Source organism: Sinocyclocheilus rhinocerous, unplaced genomic scaffold (genome assembly GCF_001515625.1).
Source record: "Sinocyclocheilus rhinocerous isolate Xijiao unplaced genomic scaffold, SAMN03320098_v1.1 scaffold2697, whole genome shotgun sequence".
Lineage (NCBI taxonomy): Eukaryota > Metazoa > Chordata > Actinopteri > Cypriniformes > Cyprinidae > Sinocyclocheilus > Sinocyclocheilus rhinocerous.
The window spans coordinates 83,435-99,097 of record NW_015641431.1 but is presented as its reverse complement, the minus strand read 5'-3'; the positions used below and the strand labels follow the sequence as shown (position 1 = coordinate 99,097).

Here is a 15,663-nt window from a genome sequence, read left to right as displayed (position 1 = left end):
TGTATTCAGCTTTATGTCCTTTATAGTCTTACTAATATTACTAACCATGATACTGATTTCTTTATCTTTTTGTAAAAGTTTGCTTAAAAAAATAAATTAAAATAAAGAGTTTGGTTAGTCTTCTTTATCACCTGGTTATTTCAGAAGTACAATATGACTCATGGTAGACAATACAGCTTGTACTGAAGAGAACTCATGTCACACTGAATGCAGCCGCTACACACAGCAGTTTAATGCAGTGAACTCATAAGAGTGAAGAGCGATCTGATCCTTCAGACCCTTCAGAGACGGGGTCAGATGAAGGGATGGCAAATCAAAAATTAGGAATCTTTGTTTCAGCCTTTAAATGATGAATAAATCAAATTCAAAACGTCCTGCCCAAGGTTGTCCCGATGGCTGGCCCATCCCAAATTTATTTGAGCAGATTACTTATGAAGCTGTGGATTAATTCTGTCATTGTATGTTTTTAAAAACAAATCCAAGTGCATTGCATTTAAAAGAGAGTAATGATGATATTCACTGTGGCATGATTTCTGCACATCCTCAATGCAAGCCAGCGTTACGAGCTTAAATTACATTTAACATTGCCCAGCTGTAAGGACTGCATGAATTTTTCCATACGCGTGACATGTTGCCAGACTGCTTATAGGCCACGTTCACACAGCAGCAGAGTCCGCTTGTCAGTCCTGCATCTGGGTCATTCGAACAGTTGCGTTCACACACGTTTCGCTTGTTTACGAGGGTGACGACCCAATAAATGATAACTGTGGCTTCAGTAACTCACAGAGACGCAGATATGAGCTGTGCGTCATCTGAAGGTTTGGATCCAGTCGCTGTTCTCATCTTTACTGAGATAGAAAAGCTGCCATTTATTCAAGATTCAACAGATGAAATGGCACCGCAATTGAATTGAATTTTATGTTGTATCAAATGCGAGACGACAAATGAATTTTTGCACATCGCCATCGTTGATATTTACTTAGCCACCTTCACTGTGGTTACAGGTAATAGACACACACAGAATACACAATGATACAGACAGTGTTCTACCCTGTTAAGCTGCTGTGTGAACAGGACATTGCACACTAACAGTGTGAACGTAGCCATAGTAACATCTCAAGGTTCATCATCAGAATATTGCAGCAATATCGTTCTCATTTGTCGTCTCATTAAGATGCTAAATATAGAATTCGATATAAATCTAGAAAGCTGTTCTTTTATTTCTAGCGAACATTGTATTACAGTCTCACAACTTTAAAAATATACATTTTTAGAGCACTTAGAACATTTATAAAGAAACAAAAAACTAACAGCGAACGTTATTTGAGAAACCACAAAAAAGAGAGAAAAATAAAGTGATAGAGTGTGCTTAATCATGAGTAGATAGACCCGTATCTGATTTCAAAACACTAGATTTCTGTCCTTTTTCACAAGGAAATGTCACAATCACCAGAGGACTTTTCTGATGTGTCATTAGCACCATCACTCACCAGGCCCAGGGTCGCGTGTGCTTTCATTCCCACATTAGTGTCTCTTCCCTGGGTACGAACAGGCTGGAGCGTAATGCTAAAGTGAACTAGCATACTGACCCCACACTGAAAGCCTGGCCGAAGGCTGCTTAATACATTCAGCTTGCCTGCTAGACTGAAGGTACGTACGCAGTTCATAAGCGTGAAACGAGACGTCATTACAGATTTAACAGTAGACTATTTCCTGTAGCATATTCACAGAACACTCGTAATATGATATATACTCATATATTTGTGTACTTTGTCTTTTTCTTCCAGTAGTATTGGTTTGTTATAATACGGATTAAAAAGACATACCCTGCAGAAAAAGGCTTGAGATTAGCATAACTAAAAGGTGCGTGGCATCACAAAGAAGTGATTTTTGATTGTCTCACTGTGCATTTTGGAACTGGTTAGCATGTGTTGTTCTACATTCTGAAATCACATTTAACAGTGGAGGAAAGAAGGGGAACAATTTACTAGCTATTCCATGGTATCTGTGAGGTTACCAATAATCAGACTCTAGACCTTCCTGTGGTGTCGATCCGAAGCCTTACTGCTGTCTCTCATGCTTAGAGCCTTGAGGTAAATGGGTGCTAGTCTTGATTCCTGGCTGGAGCTCAGGGGCGGACCAGCGTCTCTTGCGGGCACGGGGCCGCTCGCTTAGCAAACTGGAAGGAGAAGGTTGGACCGCTGGCGGAGACGGAGGCGCGGGGGCATGGGGCATCCTCTCCGCCAGCTCCACCACGTCCTCTGAGCGTATGTGCGGACGCTGCACCTGACTGCCGGAGTGAGGTGAAGCAGGTGTGGGAGTCAGTGCCAGACACACGTCGCCTGTGCTGAGCTGACGGCACTGCAGGCCATACAGCTGGGCGCTCCGCTGGGGACTGCAAGAAGACCAGCCGCGGTCCCGGACGAAAAACGGATACTCCGCTAAGACTGTGAGCAGCTCCTGCCGGAACAAGAACGTACATTTCGGTAAGGTTGCAAAGCCACCCATGATGACATTTCACACAGAAGGATTCACACTCGGAGAAAGAAATACATTAAGATTTTGTATGTGCACTGTATTTGAAAAACACTTCAAGTGGCAGTACTTATCAACACACGGTTAGCTCAATAATCCTTTGTCAGAAAACAGAATTTGTTCACAATGAATTACTTTTTGAGCTATCAACGCTATGTAGTTTTATGACAGCCAAAACTCTCTGACAAAACAACATTGTTGTGTTTTCTTATTGTTAAAAATACTCTATTTTGTTGCAAACTCCAAATATAGCTCACGCCAAAATGAATGTGGTAATATGTTGAAGAGTAGAGGCTGTCAGTTCATAAAGTGACCTTCCCGATTCCTATCCTCAAATTGATATCTATTATAAAAAGCCAACAGATTCTCACTCACAAGGCATCTAATAATTAAAAATCATGTCATGATGTCGAAATTATACCCCAGCATACCGGTTGCAACAAAACCCTAATACCCTAATAGTAGCTGTTGATCTGACATATTATTAACATATTATGACAATATGTTAATCTTAAGACTATGTGATCCAAACAATTGAAAAAATCACAAGTTGTAAGCATGCACAATTTACACTTTCTCTCTACCACTAAGGCTCAAGGACTTCGATGACATCATTCGGAATCATCCCACCCCTTACATTATAAGCAGAAAGTAAAGCTTCCTCTGAAATCTGTCACTTTTCAAACATCTACTATGTTCTATAATGTTAATGGCACATAGTGCAACTATATAGGGGATAGGGAGCAATCCATACGCGTTCCATTAGGGGCAATGAAGTCTGGTTTCGTGCCAGTGTCACGCAAACCTCCACAGGGTGCACACAGTGTGGTCTGGTCCAGAGACATGACAGCACAGAGCAGATCATATTCTACACTGAATGCTGTACTTCAAACATTGCAAATGGTTAGACATCTTCTACGTTATAAACGGCACTGACGAGCAGAAGACATACTACCCGTGCTATGTGATGAGCCACTTGATATGCTCTCCTCTTTCAGTGGAAATTATGTCAACACACTGAATAACTCTGCACATTTCAAGGTACTTCAGTGGGACTTTAAGTAACCTTTTCAGATGTCTGAAGGATGTAAAATACTGGAAGGAAAAGAACTTCCTTCAGTTGAACAAGAAAAACAGAATTTATTAGGCTCCTCTACTGCCCATTTTGGTAATTATTTAGGCCACTTCAACATGCACAAAAAAATGTCAAAAATCTTGTTTTTATAGGTTGTTTAATACGTTTCAAAGTCAACTGTCATAGGCTTTGTCCACAATAATACGTTTTCGTTTGAAAATGCATCCTTTTTCTCAGTTTTGGCCTTCCATCCACACTGAGACGGTGTTTTTGTCAAGGAAAATGCTCTCCAAAGTGGAAAAATTTGAAAACTGTTTTCGCGTTGTAGTGTGGACTGTGAAAACGGAGGCTTTTGAAAACGATTAAGCATGTTTATTCATGTGACATGTATTGTACCAATAGACATCTATGTTTATACCAGTATCATGCCTGTTATGTGCTATTCACTTTCACACTATTGCTATAGATTTACTATAGACGTTACTTGGTACACTTTTCATATCACAGCCCTGGTTCCCGAAAATGGACTCGCAATTGCTGTTTGCGGCAAAACATGAGGGCAGTTGCATTTTAGATCAGACATACAGTTGTGAGTGAGTGCGACCTGGACGCGTCAGTGAATACTGAGATATTTTCGTCAATAAAATTATCCTACCAGAAGAATTGCATGAAAACGTAAAGTATTATGTCTGTTCCGTCTGTATCATCTCAGTGAGCTTCTTTAAGGCTTTATGCATGCACAGTAAAGCAAATTTAATGTTTTCTATCATTTCAGTGTGGATAAGAAACTTTTGGAAAACGCTTGAAAATGCTAGTGTGGATGGAGAGCATTTCAAAACGAAAACACCGTTTTCAAATGTATCCGGATTAATGTAGACGTAGCCATAGTTTAGTTGTGTTAATGTAACTGGTTGCATTTTATTTTATCTTTTCTTATCATCACTTTGTGTAGTACAGCATTAATAAAAAAAATACACTAATAAATTGACTTGACTTGAATTTGCAGTAAATTTTGATTTCTGTACATACTTCTTGTGCTAAACTCACCTGAGTGTTGCGGTCTGTGAGCAAGACCTGCAAGTGGTTGAAGCCGTACGTGGGTCCGGGTGAGATTAAGAGAATAGTGCAGGTGCTCAGGTGAAACTCAGGCAAGGTGTCAGCACTTCGCACGAAATCCTCTGTCTTCAGCTCCTCCACCCTCTTCAGATGGCCGCCGGCCAGCTCGATCAGGGAACCTTTGGCAAAATGAGGTAGGACTGCAGAAGGGGGTGGGTCAGGGCCAGTGAGCACAGCGACGGGAGGGTGGTAGGACCCTGCTGAGGGATCCCATTCTGTCTCAAGCCCATGGCTGTTGTGTTGGCTTTGCAGGAAGTGATGTGACTTCCTCGGGGAGCAGGACACAGAAGGACTAAGTTGTGGGTACTTTTGAGAGTTATGGTGGGCAGATTGGCAAAGGGACCCCACAGCATAGTAGATCTGAGCTCCAGCCTGAGAGGCACTACCACCGAAATGGTCCTGAGAAGTGACTGCCCTTCCTGTCTTTAAATCTGGTGAGGGGGGTATTGGCGTTTTGGGTGTTCCCCGAGGGTCCCTGTCCCACGGTAAGGAATGTGCACTTGTGCTCTCTCGTGGCAGAAGGCCTCTTCCGGTGGTCTGTCTTGTTGTGTTCTCCTGTCTTCTCCTGCCATTGGCATGTGGACCGTCTAACCTGGCCACATTGTCGTTCCCGCGGTCATCGCAAGAGGGCATCCTTCTGCTAGGCCCAGATCCGCTATCTGTGCCTTCAACACCATTGGGCCATCTGCCTTGGTACCTGAGTCTGCTGTCTGGGAGAGTGTCGTGGGGATAAACTGTAGGCTGTGGAAAGAGGTGAGGAGAGAAGAGAGACGAGCTATAGTCTCGTCGACCGGGGCTGTAGGACCACATTTCTCTGGATTCGCCTGCGTAGACACTTTTGAACATGGGCACAGAGATGAGCGGTTGCACACTAATTGGGGGGATGTCAGTGCTCAGCCAACGAGAGTGATGGGCAACGGTGTGCTCCAGTCCTCTGTCCACACCCCGTCCACACAACGCCTCTCTCCAGGATGCCGAAGCTGACCCTCGCCTCTCTCCCACCTGGACCGGCAGGTATGAGGGATGCCCGGAGGGAGTATAGGACACCTGCCAAGGCAACGACAGAGGAAGGGGTGGCAGCGTGGGCGGAGGGGGTGGTAGAAGATCCCCGCTCTCTCGGTGACCCTCCGTGGAGTGGTGTTGCCTTCGGCTTCGAAAAGGGGCGGGGGGTTTGAAGTCATCCTCTGGGGCCGGCTGATCTGACGAGCCCTGTCGGGAGTCCCGCTTTTTAGGGGGGAGACACTCCTTGCTGCGGTCTGGGCTTGGATTCATGGGACAATCCCCCGGGCCTTCTGGGCCACTCTAGGTTACATGAGCTGGGAAGAACAAAGGGCTAGGAGAAAGACATGTTCTTCTGCTTATCAGCATCACGCACACCACGTGTCACACACGGCCACGTTCAGAACTCCCGCTCACCTGAGAGAGAAAAGGGCAAAAAATATATATATATATGTATGCATATAAAATAAATAAATAATTAAATAACTAAATAAAAATAGTACTGACCTCTTGCAGTAGCCTTAAACAGTATAATTGATTCACAGATAAAACTTATTTCTGAATGTCACTGCAGTACCTAAGCAGATTAACCATAGATTTAGTTCATCAAACATTTTAAAGAGTGTCCATACACTTTCAGGGGCCACTTCATATGATTACCTTATTTTCTGTTTGCTTTTTTATCTGTTTATCTGTTGTTGTTGTTGTTGTTGTTGTTGTTTTGCATGCCCTTATTTGTGTATTTGTATAGTTGTATTTTTATATTATATTTAAATTGCATTTATTTGTATATTTACATTCCACACAGTGTTTAGTGTTATCTGTATGCACCAAGGGTCTGAGAGTAACATAATTTGAATTCTCTGTATGTGCTGTACATGTGGCAGAATTGACAATAAAGCAGACTTTAACTATGACTTAATGGCTATGTAGTTGCAGACTGGAACATCTGAAAGCTTTATACTGGGAGAAATAAATTGTCCAACTGTTCTAAACATAACTTCCACACGGTTATCACCATATTGCTGTTGTGCTACCAACAAACACACAAAAACATATACTGATAGACAAACAATCAAGATTTTCTCACCCACACACATATAAGTATGGCAAGAGACTACATGACAGTTCTTAAATAGGTTGCTTCTGTTTAATAAGCTGTGATGAGAATCTCCGGACTTATTCCAGAACTTACTGTAGTGATTGGGAAAGTTACCTAACGATTAAAGATCACCAATGCAGAGGCATTTAAAACAAACACACACACATACACACACACAAGAAGGCTGAAAGGTTTAAAGCAGTGAAACTTGCTTGTTTCATTCACACCTTCTTGTGGGGAACTTTCTCTAATGTCAATCCAGCACTTTAAATTAGACACTTATATTTGACTGCAATACACTGCCAGCACATCTGGTCTCTTTCTCAACGCCTCTGTCTACCACACTGTCTACATGGATTGAACCCAATACCCTGCTGTTGTCTCCATGGAAACTGAGTCCATACATCTACAGCGACCAAAGAGAGCTGAGAGGGTTATATAGGGATTTTATCAGGAAATGTAGGCCGACAAACTGTACTCATCACACAAGAGCAAGCTGCTAAAACAACTTTAAGCAAAGTTAGACAAAAAGGAGACATTTCTGTTTATTCTCACATGTTCCTTCTATTTATGTGAACTAAAGTGCTAGTGCGAATTTTGTGGAGAACATATTAAAAATATGTAGGGAGCTGAGCATCATAAAACACAATATGATTTCTCAAGTGCTTCCAAATGCTTCATTTTTTCTGATAGTGTTTACACACTGTATTTGCATATCACAAGTCACATGCTGTAGTGTGTAAAGTAATTAAACTGCACATAATGTTTATCTCTCAATGCTGCATAAATCAATTTTCATGATGCAATACATGACCCAAGTAAGGAAATCCGGGAATAATCATGTTACTCAATGAATTAATAAATAAATGGTAATTTTTCATTCTAAACAGAAATGGAAATGTTGCAAAATATAAAAGCTAGACATAGAAAGTAACTTAAATTATGTAAACGGATATTTATGTATTTTCTTTCTTGAGTTGTTACTATCCCTAGGTAAAGAGTTCATAACTACAATTTAAACATTACATACCTCCTGACAGCTGTAAACATGCCACAATTTTGAAAGTTGGCTACAAATATATATTCTACACCCTATACCACAATCCCTATGCTTACTCCTAATCATTTTTACAGCCCTGCTTGTTGTGACAAATTAAATCACTCTAACATGATGGTTCTGGATCATGTACTGCAAATTTATACATTTAGATATGATCTTTGGAAAGCTTAGGCATTCTATCATTTAGAGAAAAAAAAATCACAGTAGAAAAAACACTGACAGAATCAATCTGACAAACACAACTAGTCTTTAAGAGGTGCATTCCAGGCTCATTTAATTATTTCAGAAGTTTCAAAGTCTGTTCATTCTCACCAGCTTCTTGTTTTAATGCTAACTCAAGTTCTAGTGCAAATACTTTGTGCCATACACTCTAGTGGAAAAACATCTTCAATGACTCTTACAAAAAAAAAAAAAACACACACTACATAACTGCAGAGTAATTACTCATTGAAAAACACAGATTACGGAAAAATAACATTTGTTTTACTTCCAGGCACGTCTCAAACGCACACACAGTAAACAATTTTAATGAATTTGAGATCAAAATGAAAAGCACTGCTGACCTGATGCGACTGACCTTGATGGGGTGTGCTGAGCAGATATCCATGTGATGCCACTTACTCCTGCAGTCCATCACACCTGCAGCTCTTCTACACACACACAGACACACCAGTAAGGCAATGGTGTGTGCAAATCTACGGGCAAAATGTGGTGTCACACCATGCCGAAAGGCTGTGAGGCTGACTGTGAAAAAGTGTGAGAGTTTGTGCGTGTGTGTGCATGTACACAAGGCTGAGGAAATGAGTAATATCGTGCAGTGTGAGGCATGTCTGCTGTGCAACAACACACAGGCAGACCAGTTGCTGCTGTCGCCCACTCGCCTTACTCACTGTGAAAGGGATAAACACACACGCATGCAGTAACAGACGGGTAATTACACACACTCCCACTCATGCTATCGCTCTCAAACACACACTCTCAGCTCTGAGCATATGCATTTACATACGTGATAAGCATGTAGATAGATAGTGATATATACTCCGGTTTCAAACACATCATTACACTGTAAACAATTTACAGGATTTTAGATGATTTTCTGACCATAAAGAAGAAGAAGAAGAAATTTGTATTATCAAGTCCTTTGGTGAAAAAAGGGCCATTTTCTGACGAAAAATGTCCAACTTTATGGCTTTGCATTGTGGAATAATCAGGTGTTTCATAGAAGTCACTATCATGGCGATCAGTGTCCACTCTGGCAGAGCCTTTGGACGTATTTACTTAAAAAGATTTTTTTGTGTGTTTTGATTTTAAAACACAGTTTTGTGTGTTGTGTTACATAGTTTAATGATTGTCTCTAACCAGGTGTGCAATGGTAAAGCATCTCTTCCATGTTAATTTCAAACTACATTAATTAGTTTGTGTATTAACCAGCCAAAACAAACCATGAGAGACATTTTGTCGTGCTTGGTTTCTGTTTCTGTGGCATCATACTGGGTAGTCTCATATACACTGAAAACCCACTGGATCAAACATAAAAAAAAAAATGGAGGATGTGGAGGAAAAACTTGTGGAAGTTGAAAAAGGTAACCCACGTCAGATGGTTGGAAGCCCAATAGAATCATACTAATTTATTGGTTGATGGCGCTAAAGCGATGCTACCAAGGTGCTACGTGGTAGCTTCCATATAACTTTCTGCTTGGCAGCATCAAACCTCCAATTTTCAGAAGTCAGGCATGAGCCCATGGAGCAACAGAGAGTGTATAAGCTGCTATGCAGCATCTTGTTCCCACTCAGGGAAACAGAGTAACAGTAATCTTCTAGACACTCCCTTTAGACGTTCCAAACCCAACCCTAACCCTAACCGAAGCTTCAAGAATACTTTTTGTATACAAAGAAAACAAAAATAACGACTTTATTCAACAATTCATCTCCTCCGCATCACCCTGGTGCCCTTTTGGAGAGTATCCACTGAATGTAAACAGCGTATGCTATTCTGTGTCAGCTGCGTCACAGCGTCAAAGTCGTTATTTTTGTTTTCTTTGTGTACAAAAAAGTATTCTCGTTGCTTCGTAAAATTACGGTTGAACCCCTGATGTCACATGGATTATTTGACCATTCTCATTGCTACGTTTCAGGACCTTGATCGTGGTAATTACATTGCTGTCTATGGGAGGGTCAGAGATCTCTCATAATTCATCAAAACATATCTTAATTTGTGTTCTGAAGATGAACAGAGGTCTTACGGGTTTAGAACGACACGAGGGTGAGTAATTAATGACAGAATTTTCATTTTTGGGTGAACTATCCCTTTAAGCCTGCAAAGCCATACACTAGCTGGGCAGAGTATATGCATATTTTCATGCTCCTGCAACATAACCATAGAAGGAAAAATGTTTGTAAAGTGATAGTTTTAGTTAGATTTAAAGCATGTAGTAAATAAACTAACTCGAGTATCAAAACTAGCTTTGAAAGTCTTGTTGTTGTTGTTTTCTTTTTTTTAATAAATACAGGAAAATTCGACAATGAATGCTAATCATCAACACTCTTAAACAAGGCCTTTTTAAGAGACAACACCTTATCAGACACAAACGATAAAGGCTCAAATGTAGGACCAAAAGCAAAACTATAGACAAATTCCAGGGATTTGTAAGGGAAATCAAATAAGTGAATGAGAAATGGGCAAAAACGTTGTGGCCTGCATGCCCCATATATAAATTGAGAAACCAGTTGATGTCTCTTAATAGAAACACCATCTAAGCCTCTACAGTATTAAAATAAAGTAATGAGAGGAACATCAGCAAGAACCTGATGAAAACAGGTTCATTTCCACTCTGCCTCCAGATCGGTTTCACAATCTGAGTAAGTAATCTTCATTCTGTACATTGCTCCCACAAAAGGGTATGATGGGTTAATATGTGGCCATGTGGCTTGCAAACGCACCCCTCCTTGACCGATTGGTGTGGAACACCACCTTCACAAAAAAAGACACGACTGCTCCGAATGTCTTGAAGGAAAATCGTCAGTGCTAAAAACACTACTTACATCTCCAGACAATGTATGTGCCAAGCAAGCTGCTGACCCATCCATAACCTGCAGTAGGGGTGTGCAGCGAAGCCAATATTTGTATTTGTTTCTGTGTATGTAAAACAATAATGCTATATAATATATAAAAGAAGGGGGAAAGCATGAAATCATGTTCTAATGTTTGGTCCCCAGTGCAAGCTGCAGGGTGAATCTAAACCACAGAACAATTGTTATTTTACAGTGACACACCAAACCAGGAGAAGGGGAGAGACAAAGTTTAATATGTAGTGGCATAAGTGCAGCTGGACCTCCTGCTTCCTTTTCTTTTGCAATCCAGAATGCCAGCACAGCAGAAAGCTTTGTTTGAGCTGCGCTCGAGTCATTTCACATTTGGTGAAAGCGCTTTTACATTTGTGAAAAATATAACTCTTTTATATCAACAACAAACAAGCAAGCCCAGCCCAGATAAGGAAAAGTAATGCAAAAGTAATGCATATTTTCATTTAAAAATCTCTGCCATTGTAAGGCCTTTGTCTACAGTATCAGCACAACACTCAGGGCAAAAGTTAATCTGTCTCTCACAGTCTTCTTAACTCCGGATCAGATGGTAAATTCAGCTTTGGTAAGCTCTGCCACCAGCTCCAACTCCCCACAATTCCCTGCTTGACCTTGCTCCCAATCCAGTCAATGGTGGGAACATCACAAGGCACACAGAACCTGCCATCCTTATCCTCGGGTATCTGCATCAAGGCAAAACTCTTTCCTTGCTGCTTCTGGAGGGTTCCATGGCTGATATCCCCCTTGAACGTCCATAGCTTATACTCTATTCACCCAAACTCTCCTGGTCCACTCCTTAGGTTCTGGAATGTGGATACAGATGCTTTCAAGGGTTTCTTCATCTGCCAATGGCTGCTACAGGCCACCAGCACCTTGCAGCATAAAGTATACTTTGTATATAAACTGGCAGATACATTCACATTGGGAATTTCACCACACTAGGACTTCTAGGGACTGTTTAATGGTATGGAACCCATGGACTCTATGCTTTTAACAGCCTAAGTTTTCTAAGGTTTGTTGTGTTGTTTTAAGTTCCATGTGGAAATTGTACATGTACTTTGTTTATTCACTTTATAACTTTTTGTATGTCTCATCTTTTTAAATGCTCCCAACCTCACAGAGTTTAATCTGACCCTATTTTAATCAATTGTAACAATACCATCCGATAAGGTCAATCATTACAACTGAACCTAAATGCCAACTCTCTCTACCGCCTCCACTCCTCTGAGATCTCCAATGCTGAGCCCAAACCAACCCTGCATCTGCCCATTATCGTGAGCTCAATCCAGTGGATCCTGGATAATCAAATCGTGGAAACAACCATAGCAGCACAAACCTCATGAATTCTGTTCACTGAGCTACCCCTCAGCCCCAAAATTCAGCTGCTGGGGGCTCCCCTCTTTCTCCCTTTTTTCTCCTCCGTGGTCGTTTCAGGGCAGGCAGATAGTTCAGGGCAGACAGATAATTCAGGGCAGACAGATAAATCAGGGCAGGCAGATAGTTCAGGGCAGATAGACAGTTCAGGGCAGACAGATAATTCGGGGCAGGCAGACAGTTCAAGATAGACAGACAGTTAAAATACGACCTCCGTGGTCATTTCAGGACAGACAGACAGTTCAGGGCAGGCAGATGATTCAAACACGACCTCCATGGTCTTGGTTCAAGGTCATGGTCTCCAGTTTGCCCTGATCTTGAACAGGGACTTCAGCGTCTCGCTGTCAAAGTCGGTGGTGACAGCGAAACAGCTGAAGTCCCTAGCGAAAACCTCGATATCCTGGCTCCTCCGAGCCAGAGTGGCGATTCTCGCGGCGAGATCCATAAAAAAAAATCCAAAAGAGAAAAACTTTAAACAAAAAAAAAACGTGGGGAAAACACACCGCGCACTTTATGGTCCGGTCTTCTGTCACGCTACAGTGAGATAAATGCACGAAGAAGATGAAGATGCATGCAAATAGTCTTTAATAATCCACAAGAGGGTAGATACAGGACCGACAGGCAGGATGCACACGTAGGGACATAGTAGACCGGATGACAAACAGAGAACAGAACACAACTAATATAGTGGAGCAAATGAGGATAATTAACCAGACACACCTGAACTAAATGACACAATCAAACATGAGGGAAAACTGGCTCACAGAACACATGAGGAATAAAAACACAACAAAAGTCCAAAGAGGTGTGACACACACACACATATATATATTCTGCAATAATATTAATAATTAATAATTCCTTGCATTTATATAGCGCTTTTCTGGGCACTCAAAGCGCTTTTACATAGAAGGGGGGAATCTCCTCAACCACCACCAAAATCATACATTTTGGGCATAGTGAAAAGCAATGCAGATCTTTAGAAAATGTTAAAGAAGACTCATCCTACACAAACCCTCTATCTCTGAGAGCCTGTGGTGTCACCGAAACCTCTGAGTCAAACCAAAACTGTACACTACATGTCTCTTTCTCACCACACACACACACACACACACACCCCCCACTCCTGTCCAGCAGATGCAGTGTCAGCGTTCTCTTTGAAGACGAGAACACTGGCACACTCTTTAAATAGATACTTGTTTGGATGGGACTAGATTGAATTGCAAATCATTGAAACAGAACTGCTGTGTTGCTTTTGATTACAATTATGGAATTTGAAAAGTTTTAGAGAGTTTCAAACAATTTAGACAGGTGATGTTATACGGAATAAATCATTTATGACCTATTAGGGGCAGTATATGTATTAAAAAGAAAGAAAGAAAGAAAAAGAAAATAATTTCTTTGTCATGTAGAAACCTAGGTTCATGGTTCATCTTTAATGTCATCCCTTTGTTCATGCATTTCCTTCTGAAACTGGAACATACTGAATCTGTTGTGCAAGATGGCTTTTGGTCCAATCCAAAATGTGAAAAGCTTAAAAGTATAATGTTGTTAAGGAAGCATTTGTGATTTTCTAGGTGATACCATTATTTTAAAATTAACAGAATGTTTCATATACTCCCAAAATGAATGAGAATAAATTCTTCATTGCACATATGTTTACCACATAATACAGCTATCTAAAATTCAAGAAATAGCATATTATTAATAAGTAAAGTCATGTCTTATTAACTGAAATGTTTAGTGGTGCAGCTACATTTCTGTGCGGTGTGTGAATCATTTTTCCTGTGTGCAGCACTTCTTTGGGCTGATCATGTTTCTGAGCTCTGAAATCTTTATGATGCAGCAGAACTCTCCGGAAGACCAGCGGAGGTGAAGGTGAGGAGGAGAGAGCGGGCCTGTACTTTCTGACCCAAAGCTGCTCCACAACACTCATCACACACCACTTACTAACTTAAAAATATAACACAATACAGAAATATTAATGACAATTCCATTTTTTTATTCAAAATAAAACTTTGTTTTTTTGGGGGGCTTATTATTAACAAATAATAAATGACTGGTATACTTTTTAAAGGTATGATTTGTCTTTCCTGGTACACGTGGCAAATATAAATAAAAATGTAATAATAATTAAGCTGAACTATAGCCTACCATAAAAATGGTCTATATATGAGACTCAGAAGGCTGGAATGTAGTAGTCTTTTTAGTGGTTATAGTGTTTTTCAGTTTTGGAGCTTGACAGACACCTCCAGTTATTTATGAAATAAAGCTTAAATTGTGGAACAAAATGTAAAAGGTTCGCAAAGGTTGATTCTGAATGAGGGATCAATACCAACGCTACGTTCGTGAGCTTCTGACATTTCCGGTGCATGAGATTGTCCTGTTTTGTTGTTTCCGGTATGCCGAAGCATCTTGAAGCTCCGCCCTCTTCTGAAAGGGAGCCGGTGAGCACCAGCTCATTTGCATTTAAAGGACTAACCCAAAAAGGGTGTGTTTTGGCTCATACCCTAAAAGTGGCCATTTTAACAAGCTATAAAAATGATCTGTGAGGTATTTTGAGCTAAAACTTCACATACACACTCTAGGGACATCAGAGACTTATTTTACATCTTGTAAAAAGGAGCATAATAGGTCGCCTTTAAGTTACATTCGCAATATGCAATCATTTAATCTTGTCTGATTACATTGTGTGATGAATACAGAGAAATTCTCCAAAGTTGAGCAGTTGGTAAGCTGAGCCGGAGAAAGGTAAATAGATAATATGGAATAATATGTGAATGCGTGTTCAATACTTTTTCCCTGAGTCATTCCACTTTATTACACAGAACTTAATTTCTGAACTTATTTGTATTGTTTTCTTTGTATGTATGGATTAGTTGGGTTGTTACCGACATCTGGTGAAAATTTCATGTCAACAGCACCTTTAGAAATATATTTAGTGAGAAAAATGGTGACGTGTTCAATACTTATTTTAACCGCTGAACATAGAAACAGGCCATCATTGTCCAGGAGCTCACTGGGAAAACTCCCGGTACTTCAGATGGCAGTCTGCCCTTGAAAGAGTTACATGTGTGTTGAAGTGAGTATACATACAGTAGTTAATCTATATGATGATAGTGAGAGAGGACTGAGAGCTGATGTTTCCAAACATCTTTCATACACATTCGTGCTTTCTCTAACACACATCATCTACAGATCGTATTTATTCATTTATATTCATCATTTAACTGTGACAGTAATACACATCACCAAATGCAGTCGATATAAAAAGTCTACACACCCCTGTTAAGAAATGTAAAAAAAAATTACATTTACACA

At 40.6% G+C, this 15,663-nt stretch overlaps 1 protein-coding gene across 6 annotated transcripts in view; it reads right to left on the bottom strand.

Moving 5' to 3' along the window:
- Window positions 1-1,238: 1,238 nt before the first annotated feature.
- The window catches only part of LOC107754864 (uncharacterized), a 47,560-nt gene continuing 33,135 nt past the window's right edge, over window positions 1,239-15,663 (bottom strand). For 3 of the 6 annotated variants that reach the window (XM_016571473.1, XM_016571469.1, XM_016571474.1), the window contains 2 exons: window positions 4,658-6,142; window positions 1,239-2,460 (listed from right to left, as the gene is read on the bottom strand). In XM_016571473.1, coding sequence (XP_016426959.1) covers window positions 2,062-2,460; window positions 4,658-5,998 — 1,740 coding nt within the window. In that variant the 5' untranslated portion in view covers window positions 5,999-6,142 and the 3' untranslated portion in view covers window positions 1,239-2,061. Of the gene's footprint in view, window positions 2,461-4,657; window positions 6,143-8,450; window positions 8,538-15,663 lie in introns of all 6 variants that reach the window. The other 3 variants (XM_016571468.1, XM_016571472.1, XM_016571470.1) reach the window with 2 other exon arrangements.